This window comes from Nycticebus coucang, chromosome 6, assembly GCF_027406575.1.
Source record: "Nycticebus coucang isolate mNycCou1 chromosome 6, mNycCou1.pri, whole genome shotgun sequence".
NCBI classification, from domain to species: domain Eukaryota; kingdom Metazoa; phylum Chordata; class Mammalia; order Primates; family Lorisidae; genus Nycticebus; species Nycticebus coucang.
Window position 1 is genome coordinate 45,490,588 of NC_069785.1, and position 22,752 is coordinate 45,513,339.

The window sequence follows — 22,752 nt, forward strand, 5'->3', positions numbered from 1 at the left end:
CATTCCAAAAAGGAAAGTAACCAATAACCCACTGACAGAAAACTTCAATTTGCAAGCCATCAATTGACAAGAATCTACCAGACAACTCTGCAACCTTACACTATCGCTTAGATTATATTAACTTGGATAGCTATAAAACTTATCAAGGAAAAATAACTACCTCTATCATGGGAGAAAAACACTTATAAACAACTCCAAAGGTCATAAAACATGTTTCATACCAGTATCAGCATCCCCACCAGACACCCTGGTATAACCAGAGTTGGTGGTTACTGACTGTAAATGCTCTTTGTCCACTTCATATGGCATATTATGTTCTTCAACATCTTGACTCTGGGAAAGTTCTAGGACCCCAAAGCCTAACTGTGATGAGGCAGGATCTAGGAACAAAACTCCAAGAAATTAGGTATTATCCCATGACACCATGCAATGTGCAATCTGCTATTCCTCAGATAAAGAGGGTGATGTCAAGTCCTTCACATCAAAGAGCTGCCCCCCCAATTTTTCAAAATAAACAAAAGCATTAAAACTGAGGAAAGAAAATGTGTAATGAAGTAAAAAATTTACTTACTATAAAACCTTACAAGCACAGGATTTCAGATTGTACTTCTACCTCACAAAGCACATATTCCAAAAATGTTTGAAAAATAAATGAATGAAAGGAAGAAAAGTCAATATGCAGAAAGGGGCTTATCTGGGCGGCGCCTGTGGCTCAGCAGGTAGGGCGCCGGTCCCATATGCCGGAGGTGGCGGGTTCAAACCCAGCCCCGGCCAAAAAAAAAAGAAAGGGGCTTATCTAATGAACTACAAATTTCTGAACATTAAATTATTTGGAGTATTTTACATTACTAGCAAATTTTGTAGTAATTCTCAGTTTGACCCTGAGAAATTTACAACTTGATACAGAGGAGAAATTTAGACATCTGCATGCTCATGTTAAAGGAACTTAGAACAATTTACTATTCTGAAAAAGGTACAAGGTTACCTTCAGCACCAAGGGAATGTGTGGCATTGTCTAAAGTATCTTCTTCTTCTGTTTCCTTCTCTTCCAGCTCTTCCTCCTTCTCTTCCCCCACAGGAGGAGCAGATTCCACCGACATTCCCAGAATACTACACAGCAGAAAGATGTGTTCTCAGATAGGATAGGACACTTTGCTCAAAGCACTCTGAATTTTATTATAACCCTCCCACTCATGCCAACCACCTCTTAGCTAAATTTGAAAAGGTAAAAAGCTTTATTCTTACAGGTATCTTTCTACAGAAAGCACCTAAAAGGTTAATAACTCAAAATACTGTACATTAAGTAACACAAAAATTAAACAGAAGGCGAAAACATACCTGAATTTTTATCTTTCTTCAGTAAGAATAGAAAAATCCTGCATTTGAAAAGAATTACTAACAAACTTTAACCAGGCAAGGTGGCTCACGCCCATAAGGCTAGCACTTTGGGATGCCCAGGCAGGAGGACTGGCTTGAGGCCAGGAGTTTGAGATTAGCCTGGGCAACATAGCAAGACTCTGTCTCTATAAAAAATTTTTAAAAAAATTAAAAATTAATAAGGCATGGTAGCTGAGTACCTGTAGTCCCAGCTAATTGGGAAGCTGAGGCAAGAGGATCACTAGAACCCAGGAGTTTAAAGATGCAGTGAGCTATAAAGATACTAACTACACTCCACCCCAGGTCGTGAGAACCTGTCTCAAAAAAACATTTATTTAAATTTTTATTTATTTATTTTTTTCATGGAGGAGTCTTACTTTGTCACCCTTGGTAGAGTGTGAGTCACAGCACACAGCAACACAGCAACCTCTAACTCTTGGACTCAAAGGATGCTCTTGTCTCAGCCTCCTGAGTAGGTGGGACTACAGGCACCCACCACAATGCCCAGCTATTTTTAGAGACAAGGTCTCAACTCTGGCCCAGGCTGGTTTCCAATCTGTGAGCTCAGTCAATCCACCCGCCTAGGCCTCCTAAAGTGCTAGGATTACAGGTGTGAGCCACCATGCCCCAGTAAGAGTTCCATATATTTGTGAAAGAAGTTAACACCACAGGTCAAAAAACATAATAAAGACATTAAAAGACAACTAGCTAGGAAAACAAATATAACACAAGATAAGTTTCCAGGGCCAGGTGTGGTGGCTCACAACTGTAATCCTAGCACTCTGAGAGACTGAGGAGGGTGGGTTGCCTGAGCTCACAGGTTCGAGATCAGCCTGAGCCAGACCGAGATCCCTGTCTCTAAAAAAAATACCTGGGCTTTGTGGCAGGAGCCTGTAGTCCCTGCTACTCGGAAGGCTGAGGCAAGAGAATTGCCTAAGCCCAAGAGCTGGAGGTTGCTGTGAGCTGTGACACCATAGCACTCTACCAAAGGCAACAAAGTGAGACTCTGGCAATTCTTCGACCTTTTGTCATATTTGCCTGAACTGTTTACTGCCAATTCTCTTCTTTTGTCATATTTGCCTTGAACTGACTTTCCCTATGTTTCCCAAGGATGTTATCTGGCCCTCCCAGTTACATAGATAATATTTTATTTTTGTGAAACTCTTTACTTGAGAATCTGTTCTTCCTCATGTCTCTGACCTCTGAATGCTGGCTGACTCAGTGAGTCCTTAGATCTCTTTTCCAGTTATACTTTATTCTCTGCCAGTAATAAATTAAAAAACAAAAACTGTTAAATATTGTACCACTGTTTAGTGTTGCCTAAACCAAGGTGGAATAAGTATCATCATACACTGTTTATGAAAGTACAAATATATGTATCCTTTTGGAGAGCAATTTGAAAAATGCACAAAAAGCCTTTAAAAATATTCATTGCAATAATTCTTTTTTTTGTAGAGACAGAGTCTCACTTTATGGCCCTCGGTAGAGTGCCATGGCATCACACAGCTCACAGCAACCTCCGACTCCTGGGCTTAAGTGATTCTCTTGCCTCAGCCTCCCGAGTAGCTGGGACTACAGGCGCCCGCCATAACACCCGGCTATTTTTTTGTTGCAGTTCGGCCGGGGCAGGGTTTGAACCCGCCACCCTCGGTATATGGGGCAGGCGCCTTACCGACTGAGCCACAGGTGCCGCCCACTGCAATAATTCTAATAATTTCAACTATAAGGGTGGCATTTGTGGCTCAAAGGAGTAGGGCGCCAGCCCCATGTACCAGAGGTGGCGGGTTCAAACCCAGCCTCGGCCAAAAACTGCAAAAAAAAAAAAAAATTCAATTATAAGAAATTTTAAATATGGAAAGATCTTTTTAGAAATTTATTTCTCAGCTCAGCACCCATACCACGGTGGTTACAGAGCCAGCCACATGCACCGAGGCCGGTGGGTTTAAACCCAGCCTGGTTCAGCTAAACAACTACAACCAAAAAAAAACAGCCAGGCGTTGTGGCGGGTACCTATAGTCCCAGCTACTTGGAAGGCTGAAGTAAGAGAATCGCTTAAGCCCAAGAATTTAAGGTTGCTATGAGCTATGATGCCACAGCACTCTATCAAGGGAGACATAGTAAAAATCTGTCTCAAAAAAAGATACTTCTCAAGGTTTACTCTTATTGAGAAACAATCTATAAGTTTAGCATTAGGGAAATAATCAAATAATTTTATAATCTCTTAAATGAAATATTATGCCACCATATGCAAAACATGTGAACCTAGATTGGATCCTGAATGCAATCAATCAGTCCATCAACCAATAAAATAATATAAAAGACGTCTTTGATGCAATTGGGAAAATATAAATTATGAAATGTAATATTAGTTATTGTGGAATTATTATTTTCTTAGGTGTGGTAATGGCACTATGATAATGTATTTAGAGGATGAATACTGAAGCATTTAAGGGGAATTATAAAGAGAAACTATAATGTCTGTAAACTAGTTTCTAATAATTAAGCCCCTCAAATAATATATTAAATATAATACATGCACACACACAAAAAACAAATATGTATTCTTATATCTCCTGTTGGTTTAAACTTTTAAAATAAAAAACTAGACGAAGGCTTGGCATCTGTGGCTCAACCGGCTAAGACACCAGCCACATACACCTGGGCCAGCAGGTTCGTATCCAGCCCAGGCAGCCAAACAACAATGATGGCTGCAACAACAACAACAAAAAAAAACTAGAGGAAAATGTTGTTTTAATTGTCACAGAAAAATATTCATGTTATCTGGGTGGCCCCTGTGGCTCACTAGGTGGGCCACATATACCAAGGGTGAAAGGTTCAAACCCCGCCCTGGCCAAACTGCAACAAAAAAATAGCAGGGCATTGTGGTGGGCACCTGTAGTCCCAGCTACTTGGGAGGCTGAGGCAAGAAAATCACCTAAGCCCAGGAGTTGGAGGTTGCTGTGAGCTGTGTAACACCACAGCACTCTACAGGGCAATAAAGTGAGACTCTGATTCTATAAACAAATTAAAATAAAAAAATAAAATGAAATGAAAAATATTCATGCTGTGAAGCAAAATGATCAGCAGACATACAAACTTTTACATTCTACATCATGCCAAGCATGCAAATCAAATGCATTTTTTTAAAAAGGGAAAATATGCCAAAATGTTTACAGCAATTAGCCTCTGGGTGGCAGGATTACAGATAACATTTTTGCTTTTTTGTAGCTTTATACACATTTAATATTTCATACAAAGAGCATTAAGCATACCTTTAATAAACATAAAGAGGTAAAAACATAAATCTGCAAATTCGGGAATCACAACTCAAGGAAGAGAAAAAAAACTAAGTAAAGATTTTCACAAAAATAAAATAAAACCTTGTCTATGTAACTGGGAAGGCCAGATACATCCTTGGGAAACATAGAGAAAGTCAGTTCAAGGCAAATATGACAAAAGGTAGAAGAGAATTGCCAGGCATTGTGGTAGGCAAATATAGTCCCAGTACTCAGGAGGCTGAGACAAGACAATTGTTTAAGCCCAAGAGTTTTGAGGTTGGGGTGAGCTATGATGCCAGGGTACCTTACCAAAGATGGCAAAGTAAGAGACTGTCTCAAAAAAAAAAAAAAAAAAGTAGAAGAGAAACAATGAAGGAAGGCAGAAAACCACACACCTTGGATCCTTCTCAGTCTCTTTTGATGGTTCTTCCTCATGTCTCTAACCTTTAAATGCTGGCTGACTCAGTGAGTCCTTAGACCTCTTCTCCAGTTATACTCAGCCCTTTAGGGATTTTTATCCACACTCACGACTGTGAATATATATATTATATATATATGCTTATGAGTCTTCTATATTTTTTTATTTTTTATTTTAAGAAATGGGGTTTTATTCTGTTGCCCAAGCTGCAGTGTAGTGTAATAACGGACCTAGCAAAAAGACCCCTAAAGGCCCCTGACTATCTCAGCCTGGGTCCCTGCAGGGCTCAAATCCTCCCCACCGTCCCCCAGGCAAAATCAGAATAGAATAAGGAAGTTCCCTGAGTTCTCAAAAACTCCTAGCCACAGGTAAAACAATAGTGAAAACTTACTCAAGCAGAGTTTCCCAAGCTACTGAGTCTCCTAAGTTTGTCCCCATGCCAACTGCCACAATGTAACCCCCTGAGCCAACTCACTATAACACCCCCTCCCCAGCCAACTACCTGACTGTAACCCCACCCTGAGCTAACTGCCAAGTTCTGCTTCTGTGCTTGCTTGCCTGCTTGCCAACAAAGCACAAAAATGGTATAAAAATTGCCTGCTCCTCATTTCAGGGCCACCTGCCCTTAGGGCAGCGGCCCCCTGCACAGGTATAATAAATCACCATCTGATTTATACCTGAAGTGGGGTCAGAGTTTTTCTTATAGGTGGCCAGGAGTACAATAGTAGTAGACCAATCACAACTGACTATAGGCTCAAACTCTTAATCTTAAGGGATACTCCTGCCTCAGCCTCTCAAGTAGCTAGGACCACTGACACACACAATGCCCAGCTTATTTTTTTAGTTTATTTTTTATACATATAGGGGTCTCATCATGTTGCCTAGATTGGCCTTGAACTTGTGGCCTCAAATATTCTTCCCCCTCCTACCTCACCCCCCGGCCTCCCAGAGGTGGATTACAGGCATGAGCTACTAACACTCAGCCAGAGTCCCCAATTTAAACTACACCCTAGACCTTACACCTGAGTTCCAAGACTTGTACATTCAACTACCTCCTCAAAATGTCCAACTGGCTATTAAAAAGGCAACTCAATTTTAAAATGTCTGAAACTAAAATTCTCTTCCTACAGTCATCTCCCTATTAACTAACAGTTACTCTGTTCTTCTAGTAATGTTGCTTAAATGAAAGACCTGAAATCAGCCAGGCACAGTGGCATGTGCCTATAGTCCCAGCTACTCAGAAGCTGAGGCAGGAAAATCATTTGAGGCCACAGGTTTTAGGCTACAGCATGCTGCTATGACCACACCTGTGAATCGCTACTGCACTCTAGCCTGGGCAAGAAAGTGAGAACCCCCATCTCATAAGAAAAACAAAAAAATCTACCTGGAATCACTGTTACCTCCTTTTGGCCTCACATACTCCACGTACCATTCATCACTGAATCTTATTTCCAAATACTCAGAATCTCACCATTCCTCATCCATTTCAACCCTGGTCCAGCCATTGTCACTTCTTCTTTTTTTTTTTTTTTTTTTTTGCAGTTTTTGGCAGGGGCTGAGTTTGAACCCACCACCTCAGGCATATGGGGCTGGTGCCCTACTCCTTTGAGCCACAGACGCCGCCCCAGCCTTTGTCACATTTTGCTAAATTATTTCAGTAGACTCCTAGTTGGTCTTTCTGCCTCTAACTTTTTTCCTTCAGCCTATACTTGATTCAGCAGCTTAAGTGAGTCTGTTAAAAATGTAAATTAGGGGGCGGCGCCTGTGGCTCAGTGAGTAGGGCGCCGGCCCCATATACCGAGGGTGGCAGGTTCAAACCCAGCCCTGGCCAAACTGCAACAAAAAAATAGCCAGGCGTTGTGGCGGGCGCCTGTAGTCCCAGCTGCTCGGGAGGCTGAGGCAAGAGAATCGCGTAAGCCCAAGACTTAAGAGGTTGCTGTGAGCTGTGTGACGCCACGGCACTCTACCAAGGGCGGTACAGTGAGACTCTGTCTCTACAAAAAAATAAAAATAAATAAAAAAAAAAAATGTAAATTAGGATGGGCAGCGCCTGTGGCTCAAAGCCGGCCCCATATGCCAGAGGTGGTGGGTTCAAACCCAGCCCTGGCCAAAAACTGCAAAAAAAAAAAAAAAAAAAAAAAATGTAAATCAGGGTCAGTGCGGTGGCTCATGCTTGTAATCACAGCACTCTAGGAGGCTAAGACAGCAAGAGAAAGACCTCATCTCTACCAAAAATAGAAAAATTAGTTGGGTATGGTGGTGGGTCCCAGCTAACGGGGAGGCTGAGGCAAGAGGATTGCTTGAACCCAGGAGTTTGAGATTGCTATGAGCTATGACGCCACATCACTCTACCCTAGAGCAACAGAGTGATACTCAGCCTCTAAAAAAAAAAAAAAAAAACCCTAAATCAGATCATGTCATTCCTCTGCTCAAACCCTTAAATACCTTCCTATCTAAGAGCCATTTTTCTCAGAATAACACCCATAAGGCCTTACATAATCTGGTTTCCTTTTCACTTCTCTAACCTCTTCAAACCCTTCTCTCAGTCACTCTACTATAGCCACATTAATCTTGCTATTTTTCAAATATTCCAGGTGTAGTCACACCTTAGGGCCTTTGCACTTGCCATTCTCTATGCATGGATTACACTTATTCCAGATAATAGCAGAGACACTCATCCCTTTAGATTTTTAATCAAATGTCACATCAGTGAAGCATTCCCTAGCTACCTATAAACTTGCAACTCCTTTGATGCATCTTTTTCCCTTCCCTGCTTAATTTTTCTCTTCAACCCTTATCAGTATGTAACACATTTTGTTTATCATGTATTACTAATTACCATATAAGAATGCAAACTACTTTAAGGTCTAGGATTTTTATTTCTACTGATCACTTCATATCCCCCAAACACGTAAGCAATACTCAGAAAATATTTGTAGAATAATAAGGTGAATCAAAAGAGGCTTAAAATATATCATGGACAAAAAACAGTAGTATTAGAACTAGGAAGATAACCTCCCAAAAAAGTTAAACAACTGTGTATTGACATTATTCTATTAAAAATCTCATCAAAATTAAAAAATTGCTCTACAAGAAAACCTACAAAGAATGAAAGACAATCTACAGAGAGTGAGAAAATATTTGCAAATCACATATTCTGCAAAGATCTAGTATCTAGACCATACAAAGAACTTTCGAAATACAACAGTAAAAAGAAAACCCCATTGGAAAATGGGCAAAAGACATGAACAGATATTTCAATGAAGAGGATGGCAGACGGCAAGTAAGCACATGAAAAGATGCCTGACATCATTAGCTATTAAGAAAATGAAAATTAAAACCACAATGAGCTATCACTTTAGACTTACGAGAATGATTAAAATAAAAAACAGTGAAAACACCAAATGGTGTTGATGACAGAGAAATTATAGATCACATACATTGCTGACAGGACTATAAAACAATACATCCCCTAATGAAAACAGTTTGGAAAAAAAAAAAGAAAACAGTTTGGCAGTTTCATAAAACTAAACATGCAACTACCTATAACCCAGCAATTGCCGACTCAAGATAATTTTTTTTTTTTTTTTTTGAGACAGAGCCTCAAGCTGTCGCCCTGGGTAGAGTGCCATAGCATCACAGTTCACAGCAACCTCCAACTCCTGGGCTAAAGTGATTCTCTTACCTCAGCCTCCCAAGGCTATTACAAGTACCCATCACAACGCCCGGCTATTTTTTGGTTGTAGTTGTCATTTTTGTTTGGCAGGCCTGGGCTGGATTCGAACCCACAAGCTCTGGTGTACGGGGCTGGTGCCTTAGCTGCTTAAGCTACAAGCACCAAACCCCCACTTGGGCTTTATCTTAGAGAAATAAAGACGGGCGCCGGCCCCATATACCGAGGGTGGCGGGTTCAAACCCAGCCCCGGCTGAACTGCAACCAAAAAATAGCCTGGCGTTGTGGCGAGCGCCTGTAGTCCCAGCTGCTCAGGAGGCTGAGGCAGGAGAATCGCGGAAGCCCAAGAACTAGAGGTTATTGTGAGTCCTGTGACATCATGGCACTCTACCGAGGGCGGTAAATGAGACTGTCTCTATAAAAAAAGAAAAAAAAGAGAGAGAGAAATAAAGACATGTTCACACGAAAACCTGTAAATAAATGTTTATGGTAGCTTTATTCATAGTCATCAAAAACTGGAAATAGCCCAGATGTCCTTCAACAAGTGAAAGGTTAAACTGAGATAGACATATACCATGATATATCTCTCAGTAATGAAGAGGAACAACCATCGACAGACACAAAAACTTGGCTCACACCTGTAATCTTAGCACTCTGGGAGGCTGAGGCAGGAAGACCACTTGAGGTCAGGCATTCAAGACCAGCAAGAGCGAGACCTCATCTCTATTAAAAATAGAAAAATTAGCTGGGCATGGTGGCAGCTACTCAGGAGGTTAAAGCAGGAAGATTGCTTGGGTGCAGGAGTTTGAGGCTGCAGTGAGCTACTGATGATGCCACTGCACTCCAGCCAGGGAAACAAACCAAGACTCTACATCAAAGAAAAATAAGCAAAGAAACAAAAATTTGGATGGATCTCCCAAAAGTTATGCTAGTTGAAAAAAGCCAATCCCAAAGGTTTATACACGATATGATACTATTTATATAACATTTGAAATGCAAAATTTGACAAATATAGAATGAATGAATGGTTGCCAGGATTTAGGAGAAAAAGGAGATAGGTGTAGCTATAAAAGGATAACAATAGGCATCCTATGGTGTTGGAACTATTCAGTATCTTGACTATAGTAGTGCATACACAAACCTACATAGGTAATAAAACTGTATAAACCTGCGGTGCCCATAGCTCAGTGGGTAGGGTGCTGGCCACATACACTGAGGCTGGTGGATTAGAACCCAGCCTGGGCCAGCTAAAACGACACAGCCGTTGTGGCGGGTGCCTGTAGTCCCAAGTACTTGGGAGGCTGAGGCAAGAGAATCGCTTAAGCCCAAGAGTTTGAGGTTGCTGTGAGCTGTGACGCCACAGCACTCTACCCAGGGCAGGGCAACAGCTTGAGACTCTGTCTCAAAAAAAAAAAAAAACACCTGTATAAACTTTAATATATACAAATAGAAGTAAAACAGGACACCTGAATAAGTGGATACAGTGGATTTTATCAATGTCAATATGGGAAACCAGGCAAAGTGTACAAAGGATTTCTCTGTATAGTTCTTACAATAGCATATGCATCTACAATTATCTCAATTTTAAAAACATTTGATGGAGAAATAAAAATATTTGTATTTCTTTAGTATTGCATCTTATGACATTCCACGTTTACATCAACAGGACACTAGATAGGGCAGGAAGATTTTTTTGGTATTTTACGATACAAAGTTTCACTGATGATTTTTTCTTCAGAATATAGACCTCAACAGATTATGTGTAACCTTTCATTCTTTTCAAATCAACTCCAAATTCTTAACCTTTGTCACCTTTGCACATGCAATTCACTCTCTTTGGAAAACTCCTCTCAGACAGCACATTTCTCCCCAACCCTTCAAATATGCCTAGCAAATTCATATTCATCATGTAGATTGCATTCCTCAAAGAGCCTTCCCTTATCCCCCAGATAGAATTACACATTTTCCCTTTTTATAATAATCACAATTGTAATTGAATAGCTATTGATATAATGACTTAACATCTGTCTCCCCTATTAAATTATATGCTCCCCAATGGCAAAGGCTTTTAAAGCACACACCGCAATACCTGCACGTTTATTGAACATTAAGCATTCAAAAAAAGATTTTTTTAAGAGAATGAGCAACACACTAATGCGAAAAAGGAAAAGAAGTAACATGGAACTTTTCTCAAACAGCATTGCTTCATTCATAATGAGGGATATATATACTTTCCGTCCTCACCAGTTCAAACCAGGATGTTGAGCCACAAAAACACAGACAAATCTGGCACGTGTCCCTTAGTTAAGTACCATAAACTTATATGCCCAGAGAAAGCAAAGCAAGATAACACAGATGAGTGAAGCAACTGAATGTAAGAACAAAAGCACAAATACTGTGACAAATGACAAAAGAACACCTGGCCTCAGTGTCCATGTACAACAGTGAGATACAGTGACAATGGCAAGCCATGGGACTCATGTCCCATCTAAGCAAAGGCTGGCTGCTACTAACAGCTCCAGCCAACTGTTGCTAATAAAGACTAGCAAAGCCAGAAGCAGGAAATCCAGCTCTTAGGAGAAATTTCCTTATTTTAAAATTCTATCAATTAAAATATGTTTTACTACACATGTAGGCGAACCAAGTAAAACCTCTCTGCAGGCCAAAATGAGTACATCAATTTGCAAACTATTCTGAAACATTCATTTTATTTGTTCATTTTGGAGGATAAAAAATGATGTGCAAAGTGCAAAAAAAAAAAAACACCAAAAACAACCCTATTAAAATAAAACAAGTCTTTAACCACCTCAAGCCAACACTCTCTTCTCTAACTCCCCTTTCTACCCTGACACCCAGAGACTACTGAAGTTGTAGATGGTCTCCTTTGACCTTAGGAGAATTAGGGCAGAGGACTGAGAAGTACAGACTAGTTAAGGAACTCAGGAGCATGAGACATGAGGAATGTTTAAGTGCCTTACTCTGTTGAGCTACATGCGCCACCCCTAGAATAAGTTATTTAATTTCTTTGCCCATCAGTTTCCCCCCTGCATAATGGAAATATAATGTCTTCATTGTATAGCCACTTTACAGATAGAATTCAATGAGATTATAATGTATGTGAAACATCCAATATGGGACCTAACACAGAGGATGAACTCAAAAAATGGACACAGTAAAGACATATGTAAGACATGGTAAGAGTTGAATACTGTTTAGGGTATGAATTAAACATTCTGAATCTATAACTGGTGAGGTGCTTTGGTTGGTAGGTGGAACACATGCCTACTAGTTTTGATAATATTCCTAAGTATTTTTGATGATTTTTTTCTACTAGGAAGTCACATCCATACTAAGAATTAGTGCTTATTTTGCTTCACATACACAAGATCATGATTTGAATAATGTAGGTATAAAAAGTATAAAAAATGTTATTACCTTCATAAAAGAGATTCCAACTATCAGTATGAATACAATACTATACCTAATACCATCCTCAAAGTTCCCACTTCCTAATCCACACAAGAAAAAGATTAATTCCTTTATCCTGTAAGCAAATAAGAGAACTGATATGTTAATAAATTTAAATAAATGCTTTTAAATGTTACATACTTGCTTGTCCTGTTTGGTTGAGGTAACTGTTCAATGACCTGACTGATGGAGCCACATGTGTCCAAATGAGAAGAATCCATAGACTCTGAAAAAAATAATTTGGTATTAGTACAAAAGGCACATATTACCGAACTTTAATACAAAATAAGGACTACAGACAATACCAATCTAATCAGTGACATCAGTATGTCAACTTTTGAGTGCCTACTATGCACCAGAAACCACACTAGGCTTCTTTACATACATTTACCACAAACATATACAATTTCAATCAACTTGGCTCCAACACAAGAACACAAAAAAATGCAAAAGAGACTGATAGCTTTAAACACCTCACCTGCAGCCTTGTTTTCTTTCAAATGTTCATTGAACTGGCTATTACTGTCTCCCTCTTCTCCTCCAGCTGTTTGTTCAGGCTTACACACAACATCCTGGAAAACACACGTATATAATATACCCACTATATATATGAAATACTCCAGAATTTAGACATACTATTTGTGAACATGTTGATTTCATTTTTCCAACCAACTTTATCAAAAAGATAGTGATTTTCTGAACACTTATGTTTCCTAGTTGATCTAGATTTGAAAAAAAAAAAAAAAAATCTGCTCACTTTCAAATAAGACATCACTCACCAATACAGGGTTCTCTTTGTGTGTCTGGAGATGAGGAAGGTGTCGAGATAGCACACCGTAGTGAGAACCAGAATCATCTTCTAGAACCTGGCTTTCCGGCTGAGAATCGTCAATTATCAGGCAAGGAGTATCTTGCTGAGAGAAATCTGAATCCAACTGACTTCCTGTAGGGTCCATCTGCTCCCCTGGAATGGAATAACAAAAGATCAGTAACCCACAACTACCCTTCCTCACGCAGTCTGAGCCTAAATAATGGGGCGGAAGTACAAGAGCTGGGAAAGGGGACCAGTCCATGTAACTCCTCCAATTACATTACAATTATTAGCGCCGCTACCACTTTTCTATAATGCCTCCCAAGCCCTCGATTCCTCCTTATTTACAATAAGCCTACCTATCCCTCTCTCTTTTTCATCACCTTCCTGGAGACACCCTTTCCCCTCCTTCCCAACCTCTTCTCTCCCCGCCCCTTTTCCACCCCCCCTCCAACTCTCTCCACGTCCTTCTGGCGCCTTTACCGCCCCCCAAAAGACGCTTTGTAATCTCTCTTCTGCAAACCCCTATAGCCCCTCAGGCTTCCTCACGACCACCCAGCCTTCCTAGCTACTGCTTCCCCACCCCCCTCCTCAGGGCCCTCCAACCCCTTCCCCGTCACCGCCGCCATGCTTGCCACCCCGCCCCCTCCGGTCAGCCATCCCTTCAGCCCCGAAACCCAGGCCTTCAAAGCCGATTGCGCCCCCAAATTTCTCCCCAAACTGTACCAGGCATCACCGCGGGAAGTCCCTCGCGCTCGAGCTAGAGGCCTCTGCTCGCTCCCTAGGTCCCTCAGCTCTATCCCCAGGTCGCCGCTGTGGCCACCGCCGCCACCGGCCGCAAACTCCCCCTTTTTCCGTCGCGTCACGCAGTACCGAATCGTTCATTCGCTGCTGCCGCACGCCACTCAAGAAAGCCTGTGAATGATAGGTGGCTGAGGCAGAGTGCCCCGCCCCACGCAAGAAAAAGGAACACGGCGGCGCGTTTCCATGGCAGCATGGACGTTGCAGGCCCTCCTTCTAGCTGAACCAGAGAATGACAGTATCCTTGAACCGAAGGGACCTTGAGAGGGCGTGAAATATATCCCCCTGCCTCCAGGACGATTGTATTTACCACTACTCAGACATTTGAGAATCTCTACCTGCTTTCTGTTGCATCATGTACCTTAAAGTACCTTCCCTCACTCTCCCCCAAGGAAAGAGTTTTCTGGCTTTCTAATAAAAGGTAAAGAAGAAGAAAACTGAGGATGGCTAGTACTTAAGACCTGGTGAGATGGGAGAGATTTGACTCTTTATTCTCGATACAGGCTTAACCTTTGTCAATCAGGATCCCTTTTGTGGGCCTCTACCTGAATTCAAGGGTCTGACAATTGTATCTCTGACAGGTTTTTGGTTTGGGGGGACCTAAGAGGAGGAGTTTGGTTTTTCTTTCTTTTTTAACATTGACTGAGAGCCCCAGTAAGCCATATTTCTTCCTAGTTTCCTTTCCAGCCTGGGATATATTTCAGGCTTCACATTTGTTTATGATTGCCCTATAGTTTATGGGACTGCAGCCTAGGGAGACTACAACTCGAGACATATTTTGCACCTCCCAATGAGAGAATTAAGCACTATGATTCTCAAACTCTATGCAGCTAACCAGATGAATTCGAAGGTCCCTCCAAGCCTTGAGAGTCTATTATCCTAATTATGGTGCCAGGGTCTTATAGAGGGTGTGGCAGCTGTGATAAGTATTAATGAACTAGGCCCCAGGAGGCATATGTATTTGTTTTGTTTTAATTTAAGTGGTAGTTGGATCTGGGATAAAATACTAGCCAGAGTAGCTGTCAATAGGGAAAGTACCTAGTAATGCCAAGCATATACATAGTAGGCATTTACTAGAAGGTAGTTTTTACTATCTTAGGCTCAGATTTATTTAGGCACAGCCCAATCATGATTCTCCATTTCTGTAAATATCCAATTCAGCACTTGGTATAGGCAAAGCTGAAGAGGAGCTTCCTACCAATCTTCTCCCGGCTGCTATAAATTACGGCAATCATATTTTCCAAACCAAAATCAAAGCATGTTGTTTGAGTGTATGTTACTTGAAAGAACACAAGAACTGACTCTTTGAAATGAAACTGTCCCAAATAATCTAGTCTATTGTTGCTATAATTATTAATAGAATATAATTAGGGTCTTGAAAATGTTTTATTAGTGGAGCTAAAATGAAATGGACTACACAAAGACACATCATACTTCTTAAAATCATTTACAATTGATTCCTCTCATTCTCTACTTCTAATGCTATATTCTAAAAAGACCAGATCAAGACAATATTAACCATACTAGGTTAATGGACAAAATGAGTTCATCTGCTCAATTGAAGAGAGCACCAATGACCAGGTCCTATTAAGGGCAAATAGTGACCTTGATTCCCATAAAAATTCTCCCAAAGTATCTTTTTGCTGTTCTTCTCTAGCCTGCTATTGCATTTCCCCCTCCCCAAGTGAAATACAAACAGATCTTTTTAATCATTTGACAAACAACTATATGTGTTTGTTAAAACTCATAAAACCGGAGCAGTGTCTATGGCTCAGTGAGGAGGGCAGCAGCCCCATATACTGAGAGTGGTGGATTCGAACCTGACCCTGGCCAAACTGCAACAAAAAATAGCCAGGTGTTGTGGCAGGCACCTGTAGTCCCAGCTACTGAGAATCACTGAAGACCAAGAGCTGGAGGTTGCTGTGAACTGTACTGCCAGAGCACTCTACCGAAGGCAACAAAGACTGTCTCTGGGGCGGCGCCTGTGGCTCAGTCGGTAGGGCGCCAGCCCCATATACCGAGGGTGGAGGGTTCAAACCTGGCCCCGGCCAAACTGCAACCACAAAATAGCCAGGCGTTGTGGTGGGCGCCTGTAGTCCCAGCTGCTCGGGAGGCTGAGGCAGGAGAATCGCTTGGGCCCAGGAGTTGGAGGTTGCTGTGAGCTGTGTGAGGCCACGGCACTCTACTGAGGGCCATAAAGTGAGACTCTGTCTCTACAAAAAAAAAAAAAAAAAAATAAGACTCTGTCTCTAAAAAAAAACATAAAAATAAAAAGGATAAATTAAACTTCAAAAAACATAGGTAAATAAATTAGCCAAGCTATTCCATTAGTAAATAAAACAGGAGCCTTTTTTTTTTTTTTTTGTAGAGGCAGACTCTTACTTTATTGCCCTTGGTAGAGTGCTGTGGCGTCACACAGGTCACAGCAACCTCCAACTCCTGGGCTTAGGCGATTCTCCTGCCTCAGCCTCCCAAGTACCTGTTACTACAGGTGCCCGCCACAACGCCCAGCTATATTTTTTTGTTGCAGTTTGGCCAGGGCAGGGTTTGAACCCACCACCGTCAGTATATGGGGCTGACGCCATACCCACTGAGCCACAGGCGCCACCCCAAAACAGGAGTCTTTAAAAAATAAACACTTTGAAGAAAAAACTATGAATTCCTTGTTAGGCAGTGTGGCAATTAAATTAATCATTAAATTATCCAGAAAGATCAGAAACTATAGGCAGGATGGTCACCCACTGTGATAATTATAGCTAGATAATCCAAAGGCCTTTATTGACTGCTAGATTGCAAAGAACAATTATCACATCTACCTATCTACAGGTCCATCTTTATCTAAGTCACCTCAGATGAAAAGAAGTCTAATCTGGTTCGGTGCCTGTGGCTCAAGCAGCTAAGGTGCCAGCCACATACACCTGAGCTGGCGGGTTCGAATCCAGCCCAGGCCTGCCAAACAACGATGACAGCTGCAACCAAAAAATAGCTGGGCATTGTGGCAGGCGCCTGTAGTTCCAGCTACTTGGGAGGCTGAGGCAAGAGAATCACTTGAGCCCAGGAGTTGGAAGTTGCTGTGAGCTGTAATGCCACAGCACTCTACCCAGGGTAATAGCTTGAGGCTCTGTCTCAAAAAAAAAAAAAAAAGAAAGAAAGAAAGAAGTCAATCTACGTCTAATGTCCTCCCAGAGAAGAAAACTGCATCAACCTCTATGTTAACTTGCTTTAAAGTTTAACAGACCTCATTGTCAAAAATATGTCCTCTAATAATCTAACCTAAATACTTTATTCTAGAGCTTAAAATTTCCTCTCATATTACCTTTAACTAGTATCCTTAAAACCTGGATAGATGTCATTAAGTTAGGATCATTTCTCATTTACTTCTATAATTCCATAGTAAATGTTAACAAATCAAACAATAAATGTAAATGCTACATGACTTAGTTTGTCTTTTTCTGCCCCCCTCTTTACAGACTTATCTATGCAAAAGAATATCAGCTAGTTTATTCTTTCCATACAGGTATTATTCACCAACATTTAAATTTGTTTCATGGTTTTATAGAAACCCATAGTTTTGGAGCTTAGTGGCAGAGAACTCTACTAAAGAGAATCTGATAAGTATTGAATTTAATAAGAGGAAAACAATTATATATCCCCATTAAGCTATAATACTAAAGTATTATTACATGCTGACTTAATCTATAATTGTTTCTGACAACTCACCTGCCTTCTGTTGCTTAGACCTATACTTGTGTCCTTCTTATACCAATGATATAATTAATAAATAACATGCATTACATCTTTACTGTGTACTATACAGGTACTATGCTGTTTTACATTATATCACCTAATAACTCATAACTCTGTGAGGGTTATAGATGAGCAAACTAAGGTTCGAGGGGATGAAATAACTTGCACAATGTCTTGGAGGTAATGAGTCAAATTTTGAGCTCAGTCTGTATAACTGCAGAGGTTTTATCCATCTGTAATTGAGGAAGAGTAGTGACAAACTGCAAAACAGCTGACACAAAGCTTTTTGTGTGTTAGAATCTATTTTTATTTCAATATTGGAGGTAGGTGTCCCTAATGTTCTAGAAATTCATAATAATTAAAATGTGAAGAAAACGGTCAAGAAACTGAATGCTCATCAACTCCACAAGCTTACGAAGAAGTTAACGAAGAGAAGGTGATATAATTAAAATGTGAAAACCAAGGGTGGCACCTGTGGCTCAAGGAGTAGGGTGCTGGCCCCGTATACCAGAGGTGGTGGGTTCAAACCTGGCCCCAGCCAAAAGCAGCAAAAAAAATAAAATAAAATGTGAAAACCAAACTGCTTAAAGCAGCCAATAATTGGGAAGCTATATCAACCTCCTAACTCTAGGTTGATATAAGTACCTGCAACTCCTTCAGCAGAAGCAATCTCAACTGGTGTGCATCTTATCTCTACAGAACTTCCTCCTGTTTATTTTCTTAAGTAACCTTTTTTTTTTTTGGAGACAGAGTCTCATTATGATGCTCTCAGTAGAGTGCTATGGCATGATAGCTCACAGCAACCTCAAACTTTTGGGTTTAAGTGATTCTCTTGCCTCACCCTCCCAAGTAGCTGGGACTACAGGCGCCTGCCACAGTGCCCAGCTATTTTTTTTGTTTCAGTTGTCATTGCTGTTTAGCTGGACCAGGCCAGGTTCAAACCTACCAGCCTCGGTGTACATGGCCGGCACCCTAACAACTGAGCTATGGGCACTGAGCCTCCTTTTCATTTTTTTGTGGTAAAATACAGATAGTATGAAATTCAGTGGCATTAAGTACATTCACATTGTTGTGCAACCATCGCCACCATCCATCTCCAGAACATTTCATCTTTCCAGACTGAGGCTCTGTAACTCATTAAACAGTAACTCCCATTTTTCTCTCCTCCCAGCCCCCGGCAACCACCATTCTACTTTCTGTCTCTATGAATTTGCTGCGCAATGTACCCTATATAAGAGATTCATACAATATTTGGCCTTTTTCGTATGGCTTATTTCACTTAACAGAGTGTTTACAAGGTCCATCTGTTGTACCACTTTTAGTTCTTATTTTATAGTACTGGCTCCCAGGAAGTTAGGAATTAGAAAGAAAGCTGAGGTGGAGGAGGTAAGTCAGATCTCTGGAGTCACAGGAGGAGAACTTTAGGGAGGGAATCAACAACAGCATCAAACACTACGGAAGTCAAAGATAATGAGGTAATCTGACAAGAAAATTTTAGAACTGGTCATTAACGAACATTTTTAGAGTAACTTACCTTGTGTCTGGAATTGTGGCTAGGTACTAGATTTACAGAGGTTGAAGCCAGATTGCAAAGGTAGTCAAGTAGAGTGAAGGGAACATGCTACTCAGATGTGGAGATTTGAATACTTCTGAAGAAGAGGGAAGAAGCCAGCAAAAGGGGAGATAGCAGCCTTCATCAATATTCAAATAGGCAAGAATTCTGGGTTTTTCTCCTCCGTCATCATAATTTTCTGTTTCTACCTTTCTGTTTCCAGGTGGCTTCTAGGTAGTTGAGTTCTTTGGACTGAAAAGGAGGAAGAGCAGAACTTGTAGCTAATATTGCAATCAAAACTATATTTGGTATTGTGTGTGAGAGAGACCCACCCCACTAAGAGAACTCACAGCTGAGACTGGCTGTCTGAAAAAACGAAGGCACCTGACAGGGGCGGTGGTGCTATGCTGAGTTGGCATAGTGCAGCTAATGTGCCTCAGGGGCCTCATCTGTGCTTGGGTATAGCAGAGTTGGAGGCTCTGGAAAGGTTAAGAAAATGGCTTAAAAGGATCAAGTCTGATAAAATCTCATATAGAAGGCCAGGCGAGGGCTCACACCTGTAATCCCAGCACTCTGAGAGGCCAAGGTGGATAGACTGCCTGAGCTCAAGAGTTCAAGATCAGTCTAAAAGTGAGACCCTATCTACTGAAAATAGAAACGTTAACTGGGCACCATGGTGGACGCCTGTAGCTCCACCTACTTGGGAACCTCAGGCAAGAAGATCACTTGACCCCAAGCATTTGAGGTTGCTGTGAGCTGTGATGCCATAGCACTCGACCAAGGGAGACAAAGTAAAACTGTGCCCCCCCCTTCAAAAATGTGACATAGACTTACAATGCAATGCTGTTTATCCTTAAAAACAAAGGAAATTATGACATGTACTACAACATGGATGAACCTTCAAGACGTCTGAAAATTAAAAACAATTCCACTTATATTAGGTACCTAGAACAAAGCAATTTCATAGAGACAGAAAGTAGAACTGTGGCTGCCAGGGGCTGGGAGAAGAGAAGAATAGGAGTTACTGTGTAATGAGTTATAGAGCCTCAGTCTGGAAAGATGAAAAGTTCTGGAGATGGATGGTGGTGATGGTTGCACAACAACATCAATGTACTTAATACCATGGAACCATACACTTAGCAACAGGTATAATGGCAGAGTTTATGTTACGTGGATTTTACTACAACAAAACGTTTTTTGTTTTTTTTTCTTTTTTCAAATTAATATGAGGGTACAATTTTTAGGTTACATTGTTCTCACTTCCAGGGTAAAGTTCCATTTTTAGAAGAGCCCCTCACCCAGGAGGCATCTTATACACCCTCATAATATGCACATTAGGTGAATAAAAAGTTTTTCAATGAGACAAAATTAAATTTTAATATTTAAAGATGCATACCTAGATCATTAAAGAAATTTAAATAAGATTGCAATAAGAGCTAGAATGAATGGTTAATTTCAGAGGGGACAGATAGGTTGTAATTAAGAGTTATATCAGGTGCTTGGAAATGTTCTATTTTTCATTGGGGCATTACACAGGTTACTATTTATAATTCATAAATCTGTACATTTGTATTTTATTTTGGTGTTATATTTCACAGTAAAGATGATTCAAAATAAACAAATATCACTGATGCTAAAACTCATAATATGGTGAAAAAGAGTATTTACATGATCTCAAAGTATCTCCCTAAAATGTACTGAATTATTACAAAGAGAAAAGTAGCAAATTTCTAGTGAAGAAACTGCATATTCATCAACTCAACCAAGTGATCTCAATTAACATCACCAGTAAGGGGACAAAAATGCCATCAGGTGTCACTTGTTACAATGCACCTTAATTATCTCCCTGCAGAAAAGGTATAACCTGCATCTGATTGTGAGGAAATAGCAGGTAAACCCTGATGTTTGATAGGTGCTCTACAAATAAAGCCCATGTTCTTTTTTTTTTTTTTTATAGTCTATGTTGCCCTTGGTAAAGTGCTGTGGCATCACAGCTCACAGCAACCTCCAACTCTCGGATTTAAGCGATTCTCTTCCCTCAGCCTCCCAAGTAGGTGCCCGCCACAACACCTGGCTAAAAGCTATTATTCAAAGAGAGAGACAGTGAAAGAGAGAAAGCCAAGGTCAAAAAATGACAAAGACAGACTGAGGAAATGTTACAGATTTGAGAAGACTACAAAAACAAGACGTTTAAATGCAATATGTGATCCAGAATTGAATCCTGGACAGACCTTAGTATTTCTTTCTATAAATCACTCTAATGAGAGCACTGTGATGTTTGAATAATGTCCATAGATTATATATTTAATTAATGTTATTATCCTGATCTTGATAATTATACAGTAGTTATTTTAATGAAAGAAAGAAAGAACAAGAAAGAGATTGGAAGAGGGAGAAAGAGAGAGACCGACACCAAAATTATCCAAGTTTGGAGCTGGGCAGACTTGGTTAGGGCAATTCTACAAGTTAACATGCACCCAAGAAAGGAATAGAAGGAAGAAAAGACCCTTTGGAAACTTCCCGGAATCAAAGCCAGTATAGTAGAAAGTGAGAAAAATTCATCTTGCAGATTAAAAACAAAACAAAACAGCTACTCCTAAACTCTTAAGTCCCAATGAGGAGAAGAAAGTTTTTATGTTCTGGGGTTAGGGCTAAGAAATTTAAAAAGAATATAAGAGAACACTAAAGTGAGCAAGGACACCACTGTGTCCTAGAGGCTAAGCTGTGAAATGTTTGCTCATCTCTCTGAGGTGTATATGTGTGTACCTAAAGTAATGTCATGTCCTCCCAAGTGCCTGTTCTTGGATCCTACTCTCCTCATTATCATTGTTCTTTCCTACTCTAGTCTGAGTCACCAGACTTATCTCCCTTCTGTAGTATCTTAAGTAAGGTAGCGTCTCAAAGATTGATTTGGGCTGTACAGAGCTAGCGTGCTTACTAGTGGCAGGAATAACAGTTAACGCATCTTGGCCCAGCTCAGATACATGTATAAGCTCATCACATACAGTCTCAGGAACCCAGAGCTGGAGCAAATCAGAAATCTGTAGCACTTATCAAAAATTTCTTCTTTTTTGTTGTTGCATTTTGGCCGGGGCCAGGTTTGAACCCACCACCCTCAGTATATGGGGCTGGCACCCTACCCACTGAGCACAGGCACTGCCCCTATTTTTCTTAATAGAAAAAAAGTTTTAAACCCATGTTCTTATCCAACTTTAACAATTATCAACACTCAATCTTACTTCATCTCCATTACCACCCACTTCCCCTCAACTACTGATTATTTCTTTTTTTTTTTGCAGTTTTTGGCCGGGGCCGGGGTTTGAACCCACCACCTCCAGTATATGGGGCCGGCGCCCTACTCCTTGAGCCACAGGCGCCGCCCTCAACTGATTATTTCTAAGCATATCCCAGACATCACATAATTTTATTCACAAATACTTGTAAAACTATTTAAAATACAGACTTCCTTAAACATAAGAACATCGTTAACATGCCCACAGAAAGTTAATTTCTTAATGTTATCAAATTTCTAGCATTCAAATTTCTCCAATTACCTCATAAATTTTACAATTTCAAATGAGGTTTACACATTGCATTGGATAACACTTAACTCTCTTTTAATCTGTA

At 40.6% G+C, this 22,752-nt stretch overlaps 1 protein-coding gene across 5 annotated transcripts in view; it reads right to left on the reverse strand.

The window, feature by feature from the left end:
- TP53BP1 (tumor protein p53 binding protein 1) overlaps nucleotides 1–13,886 on the reverse strand; it is a 94,783-nt gene extending 80,897 nt beyond the window's left edge. For all 5 annotated transcript variants that reach the window (XM_053595696.1, XM_053595699.1, XM_053595698.1 and 2 more), the window contains exons 1-6: nucleotides 13,752–13,886; nucleotides 12,994–13,178; nucleotides 12,693–12,786; nucleotides 12,356–12,440; nucleotides 986–1,110; nucleotides 222–380 (exon numbers count right to left, since the gene is read on the reverse strand). In XM_053595696.1, the coding sequence (XP_053451671.1) occupies nucleotides 222–380; nucleotides 986–1,110; nucleotides 12,356–12,440; nucleotides 12,693–12,786; nucleotides 12,994–13,178; nucleotides 13,752–13,758 (655 nt within the window). In that variant the 5' untranslated portion in view covers nucleotides 13,759–13,886. The remainder of the gene's footprint in view (nucleotides 1–221; nucleotides 381–985; nucleotides 1,111–12,355; nucleotides 12,441–12,692; nucleotides 12,787–12,993; nucleotides 13,179–13,751) is intronic.
- Nucleotides 13,887–22,752: the final 8,866 nt, after the last annotated feature.